Consider the following 17,275-nt stretch of genomic DNA (forward strand, 5'->3'; position numbering starts at 1 on the left):
TGCATTTTACAATTTAATGAATTAATTAAATTCCAGTTTATTAATGTTCCTTTTCCTTATACATTCATGATCTGAACACTGTTTTAAAAGGTGTTATATAAATAAAGCTATTATTATTATTATTATGTTCTAATGTTATTCTTATAAGGTGTAATGTTATTATAATGTTATTGCGATCAGGTAAAATGTTATGTTATTGCCATGTTATGTTTTTGTTATAGGATTTATGATATTGTAATCAGGTAGAGTTATTATTATTATCAGGTGTAATTCTACTGTTATCAGGTATACTATTATAATAAAGTTATTATTATTAGGTATAATGATATTGTTATCAGATATAATACAGTATTATAATAAAGTTATTGTTATCGGGTATGTTATAATAAAGTTATTATTATCAGGTATATTGCCATGTTGTCAGGTATATTATAATACAGTTCTTGTAATCAGATAAAATGTTATGTGGAGCCGTTGTCTCTGGACAATGTCCAGAGTATCAGGTCTAGACAAGGAGCTGCGCTTTCACACATGTAGCACACAACAGAAGATTGTCCGTGTCAGACGCGTTCACACTTACTGGAAATACTGAGTTTGGTTAAGGCGGTTGCACCTAGGTAGAAAGAGCAGGAGACAGGATGTGACGCAAAAAGTATGCTGCGGAAATCGCAGTGTTTGGTGACAGCACATTGAAGATAGCATTTTGGATCAGCGTCCAGCAGCAGCCTGAGAAGGCCATGCGAGAGACCAAATGGGGAAATATTCTGGGCAGATGGTTTGTGAAACTTTGATGATGTGTAGTGGAGACACCATTTTTGCATTTCTTGGTATACATTTGTTAAAAAAAAAGCTCCTTCTTATTTTTAAATAAAGTTCCTTCAAGGTACACTATCTGCTGTTGTTGACAAGCAAGCGGGCAAGTTGATGACGTTTCTATCATGCACCAGTGTAGGGTGCTGGCTGATTAAAGTCTGTTTAATATCCGGTCCAACCGATTCAGACATTTCAGCTCCTCCAGGTCATTTCTAGATAAGTTCAGGGTTGCAGTGCATGTGTGAAAGCAGCTTCATTGTCATCAGGGAACTGTATTACTAGTGCTGTGCCCATTCAAAACATGCCTGTTCTCCATCCAAGCGACTTCACACTGACTTGAACTGCTGCTCGTATGGGTTGCACTTGTGAAAGTCGTGGCCACTCGTGGTGAGAAACACTAGGGAAATACACGCTCACGGGACTACATATGGAGTTTATTACCTGATTCAAGTCATACACCAGGGAAAAAAACAAAACACAAAAAAAACGACACCTGACTACCTATTGGGGCTGTACTGTGGATGTAAGTGACTCAGTCACAGCCCTGAAGCCCCTCCCCGCTGCTTCACAGGGCTGCACTATTCGCTTGTTTATTCGAGTTCATTAATATTACACGTTGTGTCCAAATTGCACCAAATTCTACACTGCACGTCCTTAGGTCCACAGCAATACACCCGTCAAGTGTGTAGTAGATGGGATGAACGGTTGAGATAATAGGACATACATAGAGATTGCTTCCTTTATTTGTTAGATCTTATATGTATGTATAAGAGTGTATGTATGTATGAGTATGTATGTAATAAGTATGCATGTATGCATATATTATCAGGTATATTATTAGGTAGTAGGTTATAAAAATGTTAGGGTTATTGTAATTGTGGATGTCTGGTATAATGCTAATCAAGCATAATGTTATCAGTAATAGTAGCAGCAGTATATTTTTCAACTTGATAGTGGGGAAGGTCTCTTTTGTTTTGATGTATTACTAACAATTCAAAACACCACATTCTTTGTTAAAATCATTTTTATTGTTTTTTGTGTCTGCGCTTTTTTTTTTTCCCCCTCCTTATACCCTACAAACATCCTCATCATCTCAATTACTGAAAAACAAAATGATACATTACAGAGTACAAAAGGGTTTTTAATTTTCCAAACTCATCTCGACTTGAACCGCAATCTTCTCGGAATAACACTAACACACCGTAAAAAAATAAAAAATAAAAATAAAAAAAGGAAAGACATTGCTTTGCACGAAACCCCTTTAAAAAACGTGAGATTAACAACTAATACGATGCATAAAAAGAGCAACACTGTGACATGTTTGTAGTAGCTTTGTAACATGGCAGAGGTGACTGGGACAGCGTTACATACTCCTCCCCTAAAAAAAACCCCCCAAACATTAAAATGAAGTGACAGCAGCAAGAAAACTCAAATTTGATCGGCCGTCCGAGTTTCGGCTTTTGACCAAATCTTTGGACGTTCACAAAGTATGTAAATGACCGCTCTATGACTGTGTTTGTAAAAATCTTGAGTTAAAATAGCCGCCGAAACCCACACCCCTCACACACCTGGGTAGAAGCTTGGGAGAATAGGGCAGAAAAATGACAAATGAACCAAGAAAAAAACAAAAAACAAATTTTTACTAACGAGCTCACATTTTCTATGATTTATGCAAGTATAGGACTCAAAACACCTCTTTCGCCAAACATAAGAAAAAATGTAAAAATAAAATAAAAAGGGGAGTTGTGTTGGCAGCCAGCCTCCTTGAGCGTTAATTCCCTGGAGGCGGAACTATTGATTTCAGTGTGTGACGAGTGTGTGCGATTTCTAAGTGTGGTGGTCATTATGTTTATATGTTTGTATGTATGTATGTACGTGCGTGCGTCCGTGCGTGCGTGCGTGCGTGCGTGTTGGCCGTCTCAGTGGCGGCCATCGGCAGTTGGAGAGTGAGATCGGGACCTGGATCGGGACCGGGACCGGGACCTGGATCGGGACCTGGATCGGGACCGGGACCGGGACCTGGACCTGGACCTGGAGGCGGAGTCTCGCTCCCTCTCCCTCTCTCTATCTCTCTCTCGTTGGGCGGGCGGAGGGGGGGGTGGGGTGGTGGCAACGGCAGCAGAGGAGGTGGTGCTGACAGCGGCTGACTCCGCCCCCTTGACAAAGCGCTTGGCGGGCTCCTTGGCTTTTGGCGAGGAGGCAGCACCGGTGGGCGGGGTCACCGGGCGGGGGGTGCGGGAGCGAGAGCGGGAGCGGGAGCGAGAGCGGGAGCGGTTGTAGGCCTTGGGGCTGCGGGAGCGAGAACGGGAGCGAGACCGAGAGCGGGAGCGGGAGCGGCGGGGCGAGCGACGGGGCGAGCGACGGGGCGAGCGAGAGGGTGAGCGGCCACGGGAGCGAGATCGCGACGAGCTCTCGGAGCGGGAACGGCTCCTGGACCTGGGGGAGAGATGTTTCGGGACCAGGGTTTAATACCAATACCAATATTTTGGGATTTAACACGATAGTCACACCTATTTTGCTCTTCCATAAATAAAACATCAATAAAGTCAGATGAACGTAAAGCAGTGAGAACGATTGGCCTCTTAGAAGCTTGACTATTTCTTGATGGAGTCAATGACAGATGAGAAACGCACCTCTTTTTGGCTGCCTCAATGAGCTTGATTTTTCTGCCATTGATTTCCTTTCCAGACAGTTTCTCAAGGGCATTTTTCAGGTCGCTGTAAGAGGCAAACTCAACCACCCTGTACGGGGGGGGGGGGGACGGACAAAATCAAAACACACAATAATAGGTGAAATGTGTTGGGCAGCACCTTAATTAGTAGTCACTGCAAACTGGGGTAAAGGGTATTGAGCAATTTAAAATTGTCTGCAGCACATTCATGTCAATATTTGGTCTTGGCAGCTGAAATTAGATATAAGCTGGATTCGACTACATGGAGGACATTTAGCTCAGAAGTGGGGACTCCCGAATCGGAACGGAATGCTACCGATTCATAATGACCGACTCCCAACGGAAGGCTAAAGACTGGGTGTGACCGACTCCGGAGGCTGGATTAGAATCAGATGTCCATTCTTACCCTTCGTTGAGTTTTGGGCGATGGGCGTCGGCAAATGTCACCTCCCCAGCTTGTCTCATGAAGTCCTTCAGGTCCTACACACATACACGTGAACACCGGGGGGGGGAAGGGAGCAAGTTAGGGAGGAGCTCGGGACAGTGGGGCACAGGCTCAAAGTCAATAGAAAAAAAAACGTAAAAATAATACAAATTACAAAAAGACTGATTGACCCAAAAAGAAAGGAGGTTAGATACATACAAAGAGCTAGACAGGCTACTACTACTGCGGCTACAGATTGGGAAGTAGTAGAGTCCAAGAATCTCCATCAGCACTTACAACCAAATCATGTGGGTGGGGCCAAGTCCGTCAACATACAACAATCCAATTTCTTTGTCTTTTTGTCTCTTGTTTTGTTGCCAATTGGACGACGCTGACCAATTTGCGGGGCAAAAACTGCCACATGCTGAGTACGGGACACAGCAAGGCGCAGAGATTCTTGGAGCAGCTGTTTTGTTTTTACAATTACTACAGAGGTGGAGAGCATCTGCACAGGATGCAGAGGCTTGGCCCGGGCGGCGTGCGGCGCTGGGAGCCCCATTTCCCCTTACTGGGAGGGCACACAGGGCTCAGCGCCTGGGCCGCCCCCGTATCGGCACCTGGCCTCATTTTTTATTTATCTTAATTCATGTATTTTTGTTAAAAAAACAAAAAACAAAACAAAAAAAGAGAGTGAACAGGGTGGAAGAGAGGAAACTACTACCTTAGAGCGACACCCTTTGTGAGGGGAGGGGGTGGGCCGCAGGCTCTCCTAGCCCACCAATACCTCGGGCCGATTTTTATCCTCGGTCACCAGGGGGAGAGCTCGCTCTCTGTGCGTTTCTCTCTCTCTTTTCTTTCTCTCTCTCTCTCTCTCTGTCGGGCTCGCTCTCTCGTGTCGTTCGCGATGTGTGCGGGACCACCAGTGATGGGAAGGGGCGGGGTGGATGGATGAATAGATGGAAGGAAGAATGGGTCTGGGGGAGGGGGAGGGGGTGGAGTAGAGATAGATTGACCGGTCGATTGACCAGTCGACACATCGGAGCCTCTCGGGGATTCGAAACGAACCATCAGTCGACTGGCCGCCGCCACCACCTTCGCCTCCAGTGACTCTCATTCGCTCTTTCCTCTCCTCTCTACGACACTGTACGTTTGCGCCCTCCCTCTCGCTCGCCCCCTCGCACCACACATCAGGGCGAGCGAGCGCTCAACATTGGCCAGCGGGCGTCAACTAGGAGTGGGACACACCGGCTGACAGCACGGGCTCAACCCAGAGGGAAGGACCTCGACAGAGGGTCAACTCCACCATAAGCGAGCTCTTCCGCACGACTCAACGGTCAGGCTGGCAAATAAAGGGGTGAAGAATTGGTTAAAAACCTTTGGACAACAATGGAAAAAAATCAAATAAAAATAAACGTATGTTTGCATGTATGTGTTTTTGCTTTAGTTTTCTTTACTCTCAAGTCATGGATTATTAGCAGCAGTGCGATAGGAGCACTTAAGTCTTTAGGAGAAAACAAATGGAAAACTGATTGAAATGGCTAAAAGCAGAGATCTAGCCTTATTTACTGTGTGTGTGTTACAGGGAAATGTTAGGGGGGTTGGGGGGCTGGGGGCGGGGGGGTGCCAAACTCTCACCTGCCAGCTGACGCGAGAGGACAAGTTTTCCACGATCAGGCGATTCTCGGTGCGCGTCGGGGGCGGGTTCCGACTGCAATGCAGGAGGCGGGAGAACAGACGGATTAGACATCATATCCATAAACACAGATGGTTAAAAGACCCCCCTCCACCCAAAATACTGTTTTGTGTTATCGCTACCTCACTCTTGAAAACATGACTTTGACGCCACCATACCAGTGTTCTTCAACCAGTGTGCCGTGGGAGTTTGCCAGGTGTGAAAATGTTTCAAAATACACTGAAGATGAATAATGGAAACTCTTTGTTGCAAGATCAAAAATGCAAGGCTGTACAAAGTCAGTATAGCAGTATAGGAGCTCAGCTCATATTTCTCACTGAAAGTGTGAACTATAAGTAGATGAAAGGTACGACTCTTTATTGAGATTTGGTTCTTGAAGAGTGGTTCAATTCCCAGACTCTTTGTTCATTTGATTCAGTTGGTGTAGAGCAGGGGTCTCAAACTCGCGGCCCGCGGGACGATATTTTGTGGCCCCCTCCTTGACATCAAAGTTTAGTGTTAGTGCAGCCCACGCGTTTTTCTCACACGCACCTTTTTGCCGAGTCGTTGTGCGAGTCGTTGCCCTGGGCGTTTTATTCGTTTTTTTAATCACTTATGGGCTACCATAGCTCAGGCTCGTGACAGCTTCCGGTGGTGTTTGTTGACAAGTTAGCCAACGCGTTAGTCACTTGGTTGAAACGTGATTCCGGAGTGACACTAAGTGGAAGGAAAATATATCCTGTCACCCAGTGCAAGGTACAGAGGACTTAGGAAGTGGGCGGACTCAACAAGAGTAACCAGTGACCTAATAAAGACAGCAGAGTGTTGAAATAGGAAAGGGAAAGAAGTTGTACTTTTGAAACCCTTTCTTTGTGGAATACTTGATGCTGCCCAGCCTCACCCAGACTCTACCTCCAGCGGCCCCCAGGTAAGTTGAGTTTGAGACCCCTGGTGTAGAGCATGGGGAGTGAGGGAGGAGTTGCTGAACGACGAACAAGAGTCCGAAGAGTCGGTCTGAATTGTGAACGGAATTCTCCTAAGAAATATTAAATTCTGCCAAAATGATTTATTTTGGTGGAATGCAAAAGTATAGATCCCTCAGATTCAATATGAATGTATATGCCATGGCCTTGTTTTGCCTTGGCCTTTAATTTCGTCCTCAGTGATTATTTTGAATTTGTGGAGTCGAAGATTCGTCAGCTCTCCCAACTCTTTTGTAGGAGTGACTCCCGAGTCCTGCCCCATTTAAAAGTTTGCTATGAACAAAGTGTTTGTGACTCTTGCGCCACTAACTATCGGTCGGCCAGAACAATATGTACAGTTCCACACGTTTGCGCCGTTTTAGTGGGCAACAGGATAGTGGGGTTTGGTGGGATTATTTCATTGTAAAAAGTGCGCTGCTGCTGGCAGAAAAAAGGTTGGGAAACACTATACAAGTTGTTTTATGTGCAAAATTTGCTCACTAGCAGTTTTTTTGTTCCTCTACCGAAGAGACCAAGCTATGATGAACAAAAAAAAAAAAAAAAAAACGGACAAAAACACTGGGCCGTAAGAATATGGGCGGGATTTTTTCCCAGCAGTGATCTGCTCCACAGCAGAGCAGCAGGAGGAAAATTAGTAACTTAAATACAACTAGAGCTTTTATTTGCTTTGTTTGGAGAAAAGGTTGCTCTGATCAGAGCTCCAGGTAGTATTTTGCCTTTTACTACCAGCGTTTCCCTCTGGCAAAAATAGTAGGCGTTTCTGCTATATTGGTGAGTAACTTATTGTTTATTATTCTAAGGTCTGGTTTAGCTTAAGCTCTTAACTGTTTAGGTGTGTTGTTTAACTATTCACATATATATTTTTTTAATTATTAATTTGTTATTGTAAATAAAAGTTACTTATAAGTGTTTTGCTTTACAAATCAAGACTCTATAGTCTAACAATGGCATAGACGTCAGTGCTGGGGAAAAAAAAAAAAAAAAAAAAAAGTTTAAATAGTAAATCAAATTGTGACCTTAAATCTAAAGCCTAATCGCATTGTGGATTTGGAGAATTGTGACAGCCCTACTAAAGGCATTCCATAAAACCTGGCAATCCTTTTTAGAACATACTGTATTAACACTAGAGATGCAAAGGTAAAGTGGGCTCACGGTTCGGTATTTATCACGGTTTTGGGGCCACAGTCACTGTACGGTTTAGGTATCTTTATATTTAAGAAAATAATTTTTTTTTTTAAAGTTAAAAAGGTTTTATAAAAATTGTTTTATAGTAGTTGCAACAAATAACTAATCTAAGGCTCTGTGTGTATGACTGGAGGGGGGGGGGGTTAAGTTCATTGGTGGGTTGTTATATATTGCATAAGTTCATCTGATTGCAGGGGAATTGTCCAGGCTAGCGGACAATTCTAATATTAATTTCAGTTAATTATTTTATTTACTTCGTTATATAATATTTTAAAAACATTTCACAATAACAACTAAATAAAACCCACTACTTTAGTTAATTATTTTTGTGCAGAACAGGTATAAACAGTATTTGTTTTTTACACATAAATAAAAATAGTAAAATAACTACAATAAAACCTCACATTCAGACTAGAGTGTGTGTGTGTGTGTGTGTGTGTGTGTGTGTGTGTGTGTGTGTGTGTGTGTGTGTCTTCGCTTTATGAACCTGATGTGACAGTGGTTGCGCTCCCTTACAGCTAGGCACCTCCCGGGGAGGGAGGAGCATAGGCATATCTCCTACCCGGAGGGGGAAACATTTGCCGGTGGCAGGAGACGGTAACGTAAACAAACACAACATAAAAGTGTAAAACTGTAAAAAGAAGGGCTCACAACCCAGTGAGACTCAGTTCCTTTGCTCCTACAAAAGAGCCGTTCAAAAGAATGGTTCAAGAGAAGTTTAAAATAAAGAGGGACATGGCCATCCCAGGGGGTTATTTTCCGACTGGACACGGTGATTCATTGCACCCTTCACTAAAATATTACTATGTGATTTTATCTTGTTTTTCTATTGAAAAAGGCTCATATAGCTGAGCACAATTCGGGGGGAAAAAATAAAGCTCTCGCACGAAAATAGAGAAATGCCGCGCTGCCCCACACGATTGACATTGCTGGTGGAGCTCCAACAGTGGTTTCAATAGGAAGCAGCACTTACTGCACGCCGCGCCGCACCTGTACACTTTGCCAACAGGTCCGGTGCATTTCTACCCTGATGCCATAATACTGCGGTTCAAGTGTGCGTACCGAATAGTTTGATAACATACCGTGTACCATTGCATCCCTAATTGACACCCTGGCTATTAATGAAGAAATCAACAAATAAATAACTGAGCTGAACACAACCCCCCCTCTATTTATTCTATTTTCCTTATTTATATATTTAAAATAAAACGTTTTCCTTTTCTCCTCCGTCCAGGCATGAATGTGTGTGAATGACACTCCTGGGTAGGTGGATGGGGTAGCGGGACTGACCACCAAGAGGGGAAGGGACCGAGAAATGGTGCGAGTAGTGGTGGGTTTTACAAGAACAGGTGGGAGTGGGCTGCAGTGGGGTTTGCAATAGATAACCACAGAAGAGTGTTTACACTACTGCCAACTGTGTATGTTGTTAATTTCTGTGCAAAAAACAATAGATTTGAAAAACATTAAAAAAAATAAAACTTTCAATAAAAACAATTACCTCTCAAATATCTTCTCTGCTCTCACCTCTTCTCCCTATAAGGTCTGATCTATCTGTCCATCATAGATTTATCTGCTTCTAGACAACTTGACTGCACACACGTTACATCTATCTGCCTGGAACGCTCACATGTGCCGCCTGGTGGTTATTGGTGCGCACTGCAGCTAGTGCGCATAGCTGCAGTATGAATGCCAAATCACCCCCTCCCTAATACCGCCCTGGGCCGGATTGACCACCGCAGCAAACATGTCATTTGGAAGGAGTAACATCTGTACCTGCGGTAATTGCAGAATGATCAGCAAACAGACTCACTGTTCCAGTCTGCAACGGAAATGCCCTACCAGAGAATAATGATGTTGACATGAACCGGGAGTTATCCAACATGTCTGGAGGGCTATATAAATGGTGTCTTACCTGAATAAACTATATTTGGAACTCCGAACGCTCGAAGCAGATGTAAAGACGTAGTTGAACTCGATGTTTACTCATTGAGGCCCTTTGTCTCACACACACACACACACACACACACACACACACACACACACACACACACACACACACACACACGGGTAATACAATACCTGGATGTTAAAAACAGGGCCCGACCAATTTATCGATAGACTGATAATATCGGCCAATATATGGCTTCCGAAGAACTATCGGTATCGGTTGAAATTCTATCGATAAAGTGCCGATAAAGCTTGTATCCTACCAATGGTTAGACCCTGCATGAACAGATCCAGAAGCCATGAGTAGAAGAAGTAAAGTTCAAAATGTTCGTATAACTTTCCACTGCTTAACTTAATCTTGAATGAAGATTATAATCATCTGTGGACATTTAATTTTAGAGAAGATTAAATGTAATCTTGGAGAAAGTTGAAAAATCATTAAAGGATTGTCAGTGTCGATAGTAAGCTAGTGGAGACTGCAGGGATAGGCCTACTACAACATTATAATCATCGCTGCCGGGGTTTTAACCTGACATGTGACCAGGCCTGTACAAGTACTGTAAGTCTCAAGTCATTTGGTCCGAGTCTCAATTAAGACCCAAGTCATTTTTCCTTGGACAGGTCAAGTCACTTTTGTATTCCCCAAGATACTGCAGTTTTACCTGCAGTATCCGGTCTTTATAAAGAGAAAAAGGTATTACCTGTCTAATAATGATATTACTGGCCAATCTAACCTGTTCAAAAAACATGACAAATTGAATTTTTATAATTACTGATATTCAGTGAAATAAATGTAATAAAAAAAACGTAAAAAATATTTTTTTTGATTGAGAAGAAATTAAGAAATAAATAAGCTTTTATTAAGTTATTTAATTTTATAAAAGCTGATTAATTTCTTCTTCTAAAAAAATAAATAAAGTCGAAGTCTAAGTTGAGTCTCAAGTCATTTATTTTCTGTCAAGTCGCAACTAGGGCTCAGCGATTAATCAAATTTTACTCTCAATTACGATTACGACTTTCAACGATTATGAAAACAAGATAATCAAGATAAACCGATTATTGTGAAGCATTACGTTTCGTGATGATGCTTCTGTTTGGTGTTGTTATAAATCCAGCACACCCCTTTCCTTTACAGCACTGCGATTTTGCCCTTCGCCAAACTCACTTAGGCAGGCTGTTGTAGAGCATGTGCACCGGAGGTGTGACCGTACCATGTGGCGTGTTAGGTTCAGCTTAGGGATCGGCCCAACACTGTGCTCATGGACTGATCTGCATGGAGGAATGGGCCAAAATACCAGCAATAGTGTGTGAAAACTTACAGAAAACGTTTGACCTCTGTCATTGCAAACAAAGGGTATATAACAAAGTATTGAGATGAACTTTTGTTATTGACCAAATACTTATTTTCCACCATAATTTGCAAATAAATTCTTTAAAAATCAGACAATGTGATTTTCTGGATTTTTTTTTCTCATTTTGTCTCTCATAGTTGAGGTATACCTATGATGAAAATAACAGGCCTGTCTCATCTTTTTAAGTGGGAGAACTTGCACAATTGGTGGCTGAGTAAATACTTTTTTGCCCCACTGTATATTTGCACTTAAAAGTGAAAGAGACTCATTTGAAGTTTGAACTGGATATTTCCATGTTAGTTCGATTTTTGGTCCTACTAAAACTCAGTGAGAGGTACAGGTAGCATTAAACTGAAAATTGGTGACCATCCCATTTTATTGGAACACAGGGACAGTTTCATGTATTATTGTTCCACAGTGAATAAAGAACAATAATAAACAGTGTCAAAATCATTTTTTTTTTTTTAAGTTCAATAAATGCAGGATGTTTCCAAAGCCAGTGAGTAATTGTGTTTAATAATCGTGATGTCAATATCGATCAAAATAATCGTGATATCAAAATGATCAAAATAATCGTGGTTTTGATTTGCCATAATTGAGCAGCCCTAGTTGCAAGTCATCAAAATAGTGAGCGTTGTGTCCTCAAACATGCAGTTTGTTGCAGCTGCAAAGCAACAGGTCTGAATTGTGTCCATTTTATATTACTCGCAAAAGATTATAAAGTTGATGAAATGTCTCTGAGGGCTTTCACATGCAGTGTTTAGTCTGTTCGAATGGAACCTTGTTGTTGGGAACTTCCAACGATGAGTAATTTCCTTCCACAGAGACACCGTGAGGCACTTCTCTTTGGACTTGCATTTATTTGAGGACAAGTAGTAGAGAGCAATGTTCTAACTTTAAGGACACAATAATGAAGAACCGTAACAAATTAAGATGAGGGATTTAAAAAATAAATATATATATATTTTATATTATATATTTTCAGATTTGTTAAATAAAGGTGTGCACACTATGCCGTAAAGGACACTGGACAGAGTGCTAGCGTTTTTTATGATAAAATAATTTGGTAGTTAGTTAATTATTTCAATGGTTCAAACTGATTTTATTTGAGAAAGTTATTATTGAACATATGTATTTTGTGATCACACATAAAATGTGATTATCATGAAAATTAAATTTTTTTTGCAGATATCAGTTATCAGAATTATTTGTGACTTAAAATCGGTAAGAAAATCCATATCAGTCGGCCACATGCCACTTTCAGGAAATTTGGAAAGTTTTCTGTAGCGAAGGGTCTCTCGAGGGTTCCATATGTGACCCACCGCACAAAACCCGCCATCTCACGCATTTCTAAAATCGCCAGGAGCAGCCAAATAAGTTGAAAAAACAGAAGGAAGGAAAATGATATTTTTCCAGATTCGTGTTCTTGTTTTTTTTATCTCTCAACGTACTTTTCAAACCGAGTTTTATTTCTAAATAGTAGACAAATGTTAAACCGTGGAGTTAAATATTCCCGATAGATTACATGGGGAAACACAGTTGACTCAACGAGACACTGAACAACGCCGACTGATCGTTTCCTTTAAATCGACTGTCCGGGTGGAGATCATTCCTCCATATTCCATGTGATGTGAAGTCACAATGTAAAACCATTTTGAGAGAGTTCAACCTTGAAATAGTGCTACTTTTACACACACACGGAGACATCATTGTGGAGGGGGCGTGTACCAACGTCTACCACCGAAGTCACGCTGACGTCACTTCCGTAAACAAGCCGAGGATCCGGTTTCACTTGTCTGTGAAAACTTTCGTCTCCATGTTGTTATAGATTAGGAGAAGCGGGTGGCGGGTCTAAATCATATTGCGGACCTTAACCTGACCAGTGCGATAGATCAAAGTCAGTGTAAGCTGCGCATATTGGACTTCATTTTCCGCGATGATAGTCAGTTCTCCGACAGCGACCCAGAGAACGACAGAGATGCTGAAACCGATACAGAACTTGGGAGAAGATTTCCAACAGCGGATTTCAAACTGAATGTGACGATGAAACAGAATATTTTCAAGAACCACCGGAGGAGACCAATGACACACCCGTTGTTGTTACAACCGAAGAAGTTGATGACGTGAAGTGGGTTGAGGTTGGTGATGCAGATTATGAACAAGTAGCAATGCACAAGATTCTCAAATTTACCTGCAAATGCAGTGGGGAAAAAAAAAGAGGCCCCAAACAGGCTCTGAGTGTAACTGGGATAGGGTTAACCAACATAATGACTCCAACAACTTTGAAGATATTTGACATACGCACATTAATACATTAATCGATGCTCCAAGGCTGATATACAAAGACTCCTATTATTGATTCTCTACGTTTTGTTGTGTTTTTACATTTTCAAACTCCTAAATAATTCCTCTTTCATAAAACATGTACTGTATATTCTTACTGTAAAAAAAATAAAAAATAAAAAAAATAAAAAAAGCCTTTTTAAAAAAAAAGGTTGTGTGTCGATGACGCTGTTCAACATTCCCTCAAATTACAAGAACAATGCAGAGATTGCCCCACTCAGCAGGGTGTCAAGACTCATTCAACAGGGTGTCAAGTGGCCATGTGGCTGTGTTGGTCCTCCAACCATTTGCTTTCTGGGAGCTGGCTGAATAAAGCCAAGTGTGGGGGAAAACTTTGAAGGTGATTATCTCAGAATCAGTTTGCCACACCCTTGTCATTAACAAGTCATGGCTTTAAAAATATTTGCTTGATTTACACAAGTGACACCTTGTTGTGAAGCGGATTCTTCACTTCCAAATGATGCCGAAAAAAAGTCAAAAACCACCAAATGAACCTTAAGTCTGCAATGGGTCACATACGTCGTGGGACCAGTTTTGGGGAAGTGGCTCCTACCTGCGACCGTCCTGGGAACCGCGGCCGTAGCGATCTGGGAAGCGGCCTCCTCCTCCACCTCCACCACCGCCTCCTCCTCCGCCTCCCCCACCTCCTCCGCTTCCCCGGCCTCGGCCCCCGCGGAGCCGCACGCGGGCATGCTCGATGGTCACCCTAAGGAAAATACAGGAAGAAAATAATGTATCATCTTCATTTTGTTAACAGCATCTACTATGGATGCACTGACACCCTATAACGTTATTTGATATTGCCCTGCTTGAATCGGGCTGAAATAGAATCGCATTACAGAGTCTACCTTTAAGGTATTGCTTTTTGTACTGTCCACATGGCACAACTTGCGAGGCACAAATCCAGCCATTTAACCAGTCCCAACCAATCACTGGGGCACAAAATATAACACCTTTTGGCCCACGGTGGTCACTATAATAAGCACTTTCAGTCTAATGCCGAGCTCAGACACTCGCCGACAGGTTTTTGGAGATCGCCGAGCAAAGCTTTAGATCGTAAAATCATAGCGCACTCCCGTGAGTGACGAGCGTGGGGTGTGAACTGCTCACAACGCGATCCATCTGCCCGCCTAGCACTCGCAGACGCCGGTGAGAAATTAAGCAGGTTTAGACAGGCAGACGCGGAGTGACGGGGGGAGTCGAGAAGGAGAGACGGGAGTGCATGGAGCAGCACCCAGGAACACACAAGGTACCTATTTTCCTTTTCTTCTCTAGGTTTTTAATATATATTTATTTGTTATTTAAAATTCTGCTTTTATTGTTTTTTGTTGTTATCAGTGATCAAGAATCGTATAAAAAAATAATAATCCTGTCACGGTAACACATCGTTTCCAGTGTCACTTTTTGCATGTGTTTTTGTGACAAAATGTAGTTTGGAGACCTGACAGCCTCATCTGGGATTCCTCCCGGTGAGAGGTCTTGTAATGTGTGACCCCCCTGTAGCCGATCAGTCATGTAGTGTGAAACCATGACAAACGACTTCAAGTTTCCGGATCACAAGACAGAGAGTTGTGTGGTGTGAACAGTACTGCGATCTGCCTGTTGCAAGTCGTGTATCTTGACCATGGCACAAGGCTCATTGCTTCCATCCAGGTCGATCTAGAGAAGTGCAAGGTGTTAAAATAGCTGAACATACTGTGCACAATGTCACTTCTTTTGTTCATTCTTTCTCATTTAGCAGAACCCAATCCATTTCTGCCATGGAGCTATATTCATTATTACAGATCCTATTCTCACTGAAGATGGCTGGCGCTCAGAAAACGTGAAACCCCCAGACATCAAAGTTGAAAGATAAGTTTGACATGTTCCAAAACTAGGAAACGCATAAAAAATAAAATAAAAATAAAAAGATCAATCTGCCAGATGGTGGCGCTATAACAAACACTTTTAGGTTCTGTCTAATCATTTCTGAACCGCTGGTCATTGAAACTAAATTCTTGCATCAGTATTCCCCTTAGTTTTCTGTATATTCAATAAATACATTATATATAAAAAAGGAAAAACACATGGTAAACCAATACCACACATGGTAAGCAAACACTTTACGACAATATTTTGCATCACAGTGCTTTGCGTTACTTGGCTGTGCATGGGAACAAGTGTAAACAAGGATGGCGCAACGGGGCGCTTTGGGACGTCACTCATGGGATGGATTATTACAACATTTGGCCGTCTGCTACCGCGCAGTGGCAACACAAGGTAAGGGTGAATTAAAGTTCACATCTTCAATTTTGAGGCATAAATGTATACCGTGAGCCCGGTGTTCCAGGGAAAGGCCTACGGCACAGAATGTGGCATATGTTGATACCGCGGTATAACGTTACGTCCGTCTACCCATGGATTCCTTGGGTCATGCCGAGTCTATTACGCTTAGCGACCCCAATTTGCTTCACAGTTTTCCCACCATTTTCAACCTCCTACCAATTTGGGCAAAATAAACAAAATGGCCGCCATCAGCCAATTAAATTGAATTTAATTTGAAGGTCATGTGCGTCTTCTATTAATCTGTCTAATGTGGGAGGAATCATCTATTGGGGGGCGCTATAGTGCAATCTTCGTTGCCTTTTGGCTGTGACTTCTACACTACTTTATGTAGAAAAATAAAATCATTCCCTGGATTCCTTAAAAAATATTATCCTAAAGTTCTCTTCATTTGCTCTTTAGTTGATCCCTTGCTACCATTGGTGCAATTGCTGCGACTTGAGCTGGAGCCCGTGCATTGCCGCCTGCAGCTTTATTTACTACGATATTTCCCAAATAATTCGACCGTGTTGAGCGGTGGAGCGGCCTACCTCTCGTTGCAGAGCTCTTTGCCGTCCAGCTCATACACTGCATCCTCTGCATCCCTGGGGTCGTCAAACTCCTGCAAAACACACCATCGCAGCGCTAAGGAGTAGGAAACACGAAGCCCTCCATGTTGGATCCCCGTCCCCGGGAATGAATGGAGCGCTGAGCGGACTCACCACAAAGCCGAAGCCCCTCTTTAGGTCGATGTCTCGGATCCGGCCGTAGCCCTTGAAGAACCTCTCCACGTCCTTCTCCCTGGCCGAGGGGTTCAGGCGGCCGATGAAGATCCGACAGCCGCTCATTCTACAACAAATACAAGCTCCCATTTATCCAGAAAACAAAACGCATTGTGCCGTCTCCGCCGTCTTCCTCGACACGCGGACGCGGCCTTGCGGTGCTATTTCTCCCGCACTACGGACGACCAAAGGTCCATTGTCCACGTATTAAGCCGCATCGTGCATTTTAGTTGTGGTTGGTATCTGATAGAGCGGTTTCCTTGCAGTAATCTTACCTTTAGGCTTTCCAGAAAACCGTAGCTGTACCTAAACCGTGACTTGTGAGCGGAGCAAAATGGAGTCAGTTTACTTTTCGTTCTAAAAGGCGTCAGAAAAGCAGCGTCTTGTGCTGACGCGATACGGCCGCTAGGTGTCGCCCCGCCACAAGGTTATGACAGTGAGGCTTATATGTTTTTTTTGATTTTTTTATTTGATTTTATTTATTTATTTTAATTTAAAAAAAATACATGCAATGATTTCATCCTTATCTGGTTTTATTATATATTTACATTATTTAATTACAATATAAATATATTTATATATATGGGATGGAGAAATATGATACTAGTTCTTGTACAACAGCGGATGGCCTAGTGGAAGGAAATTTGTATTTCTGCATTTCCCAATCTATTTATTATGTCTATTTTATTCATATATATTTATATAGTAAAAGTATATTTTCTTATTTATATTTTTATATGCGAGTGTAATTTTCCTTGATCTATATGCACTGCATTTCTTGTGTCTGCGTGTATAAATCTAT

General features: G+C 42.3%; 1 protein-coding gene across 1 annotated transcript; it reads right to left on the minus strand.

Moving 5' to 3' along the window:
- Positions 1-1,847: 1,847 nt before the first annotated feature.
- Positions 1,848-16,828, minus strand: srsf5b (serine and arginine rich splicing factor 5b). Its single transcript, XM_080024395.1, has 8 exons — positions 16,749-16,828; positions 16,414-16,540; positions 16,243-16,313; positions 13,944-14,096; positions 5,544-5,616; positions 3,891-3,964; positions 3,447-3,554; positions 1,848-3,249 (listed from the first exon to the last, which is right to left on the minus strand). Exons 2-8 carry the CDS (start codon positions 16,537-16,539, stop codon positions 2,733-2,735), a joined length of 1,122 nt encoding a protein of 373 aa, XP_079880521.1. The 5' UTR covers position 16,540; positions 16,749-16,828; the 3' UTR covers positions 1,848-2,732.
- Positions 16,829-17,275: the final 447 nt, after the last annotated feature.

This window comes from Zeus faber (genome assembly GCF_960531495.2).
Source record: "Zeus faber genome assembly, chromosome: 2".
Lineage (NCBI taxonomy): Eukaryota > Metazoa > Chordata > Actinopteri > Zeiformes > Zeidae > Zeus > Zeus faber.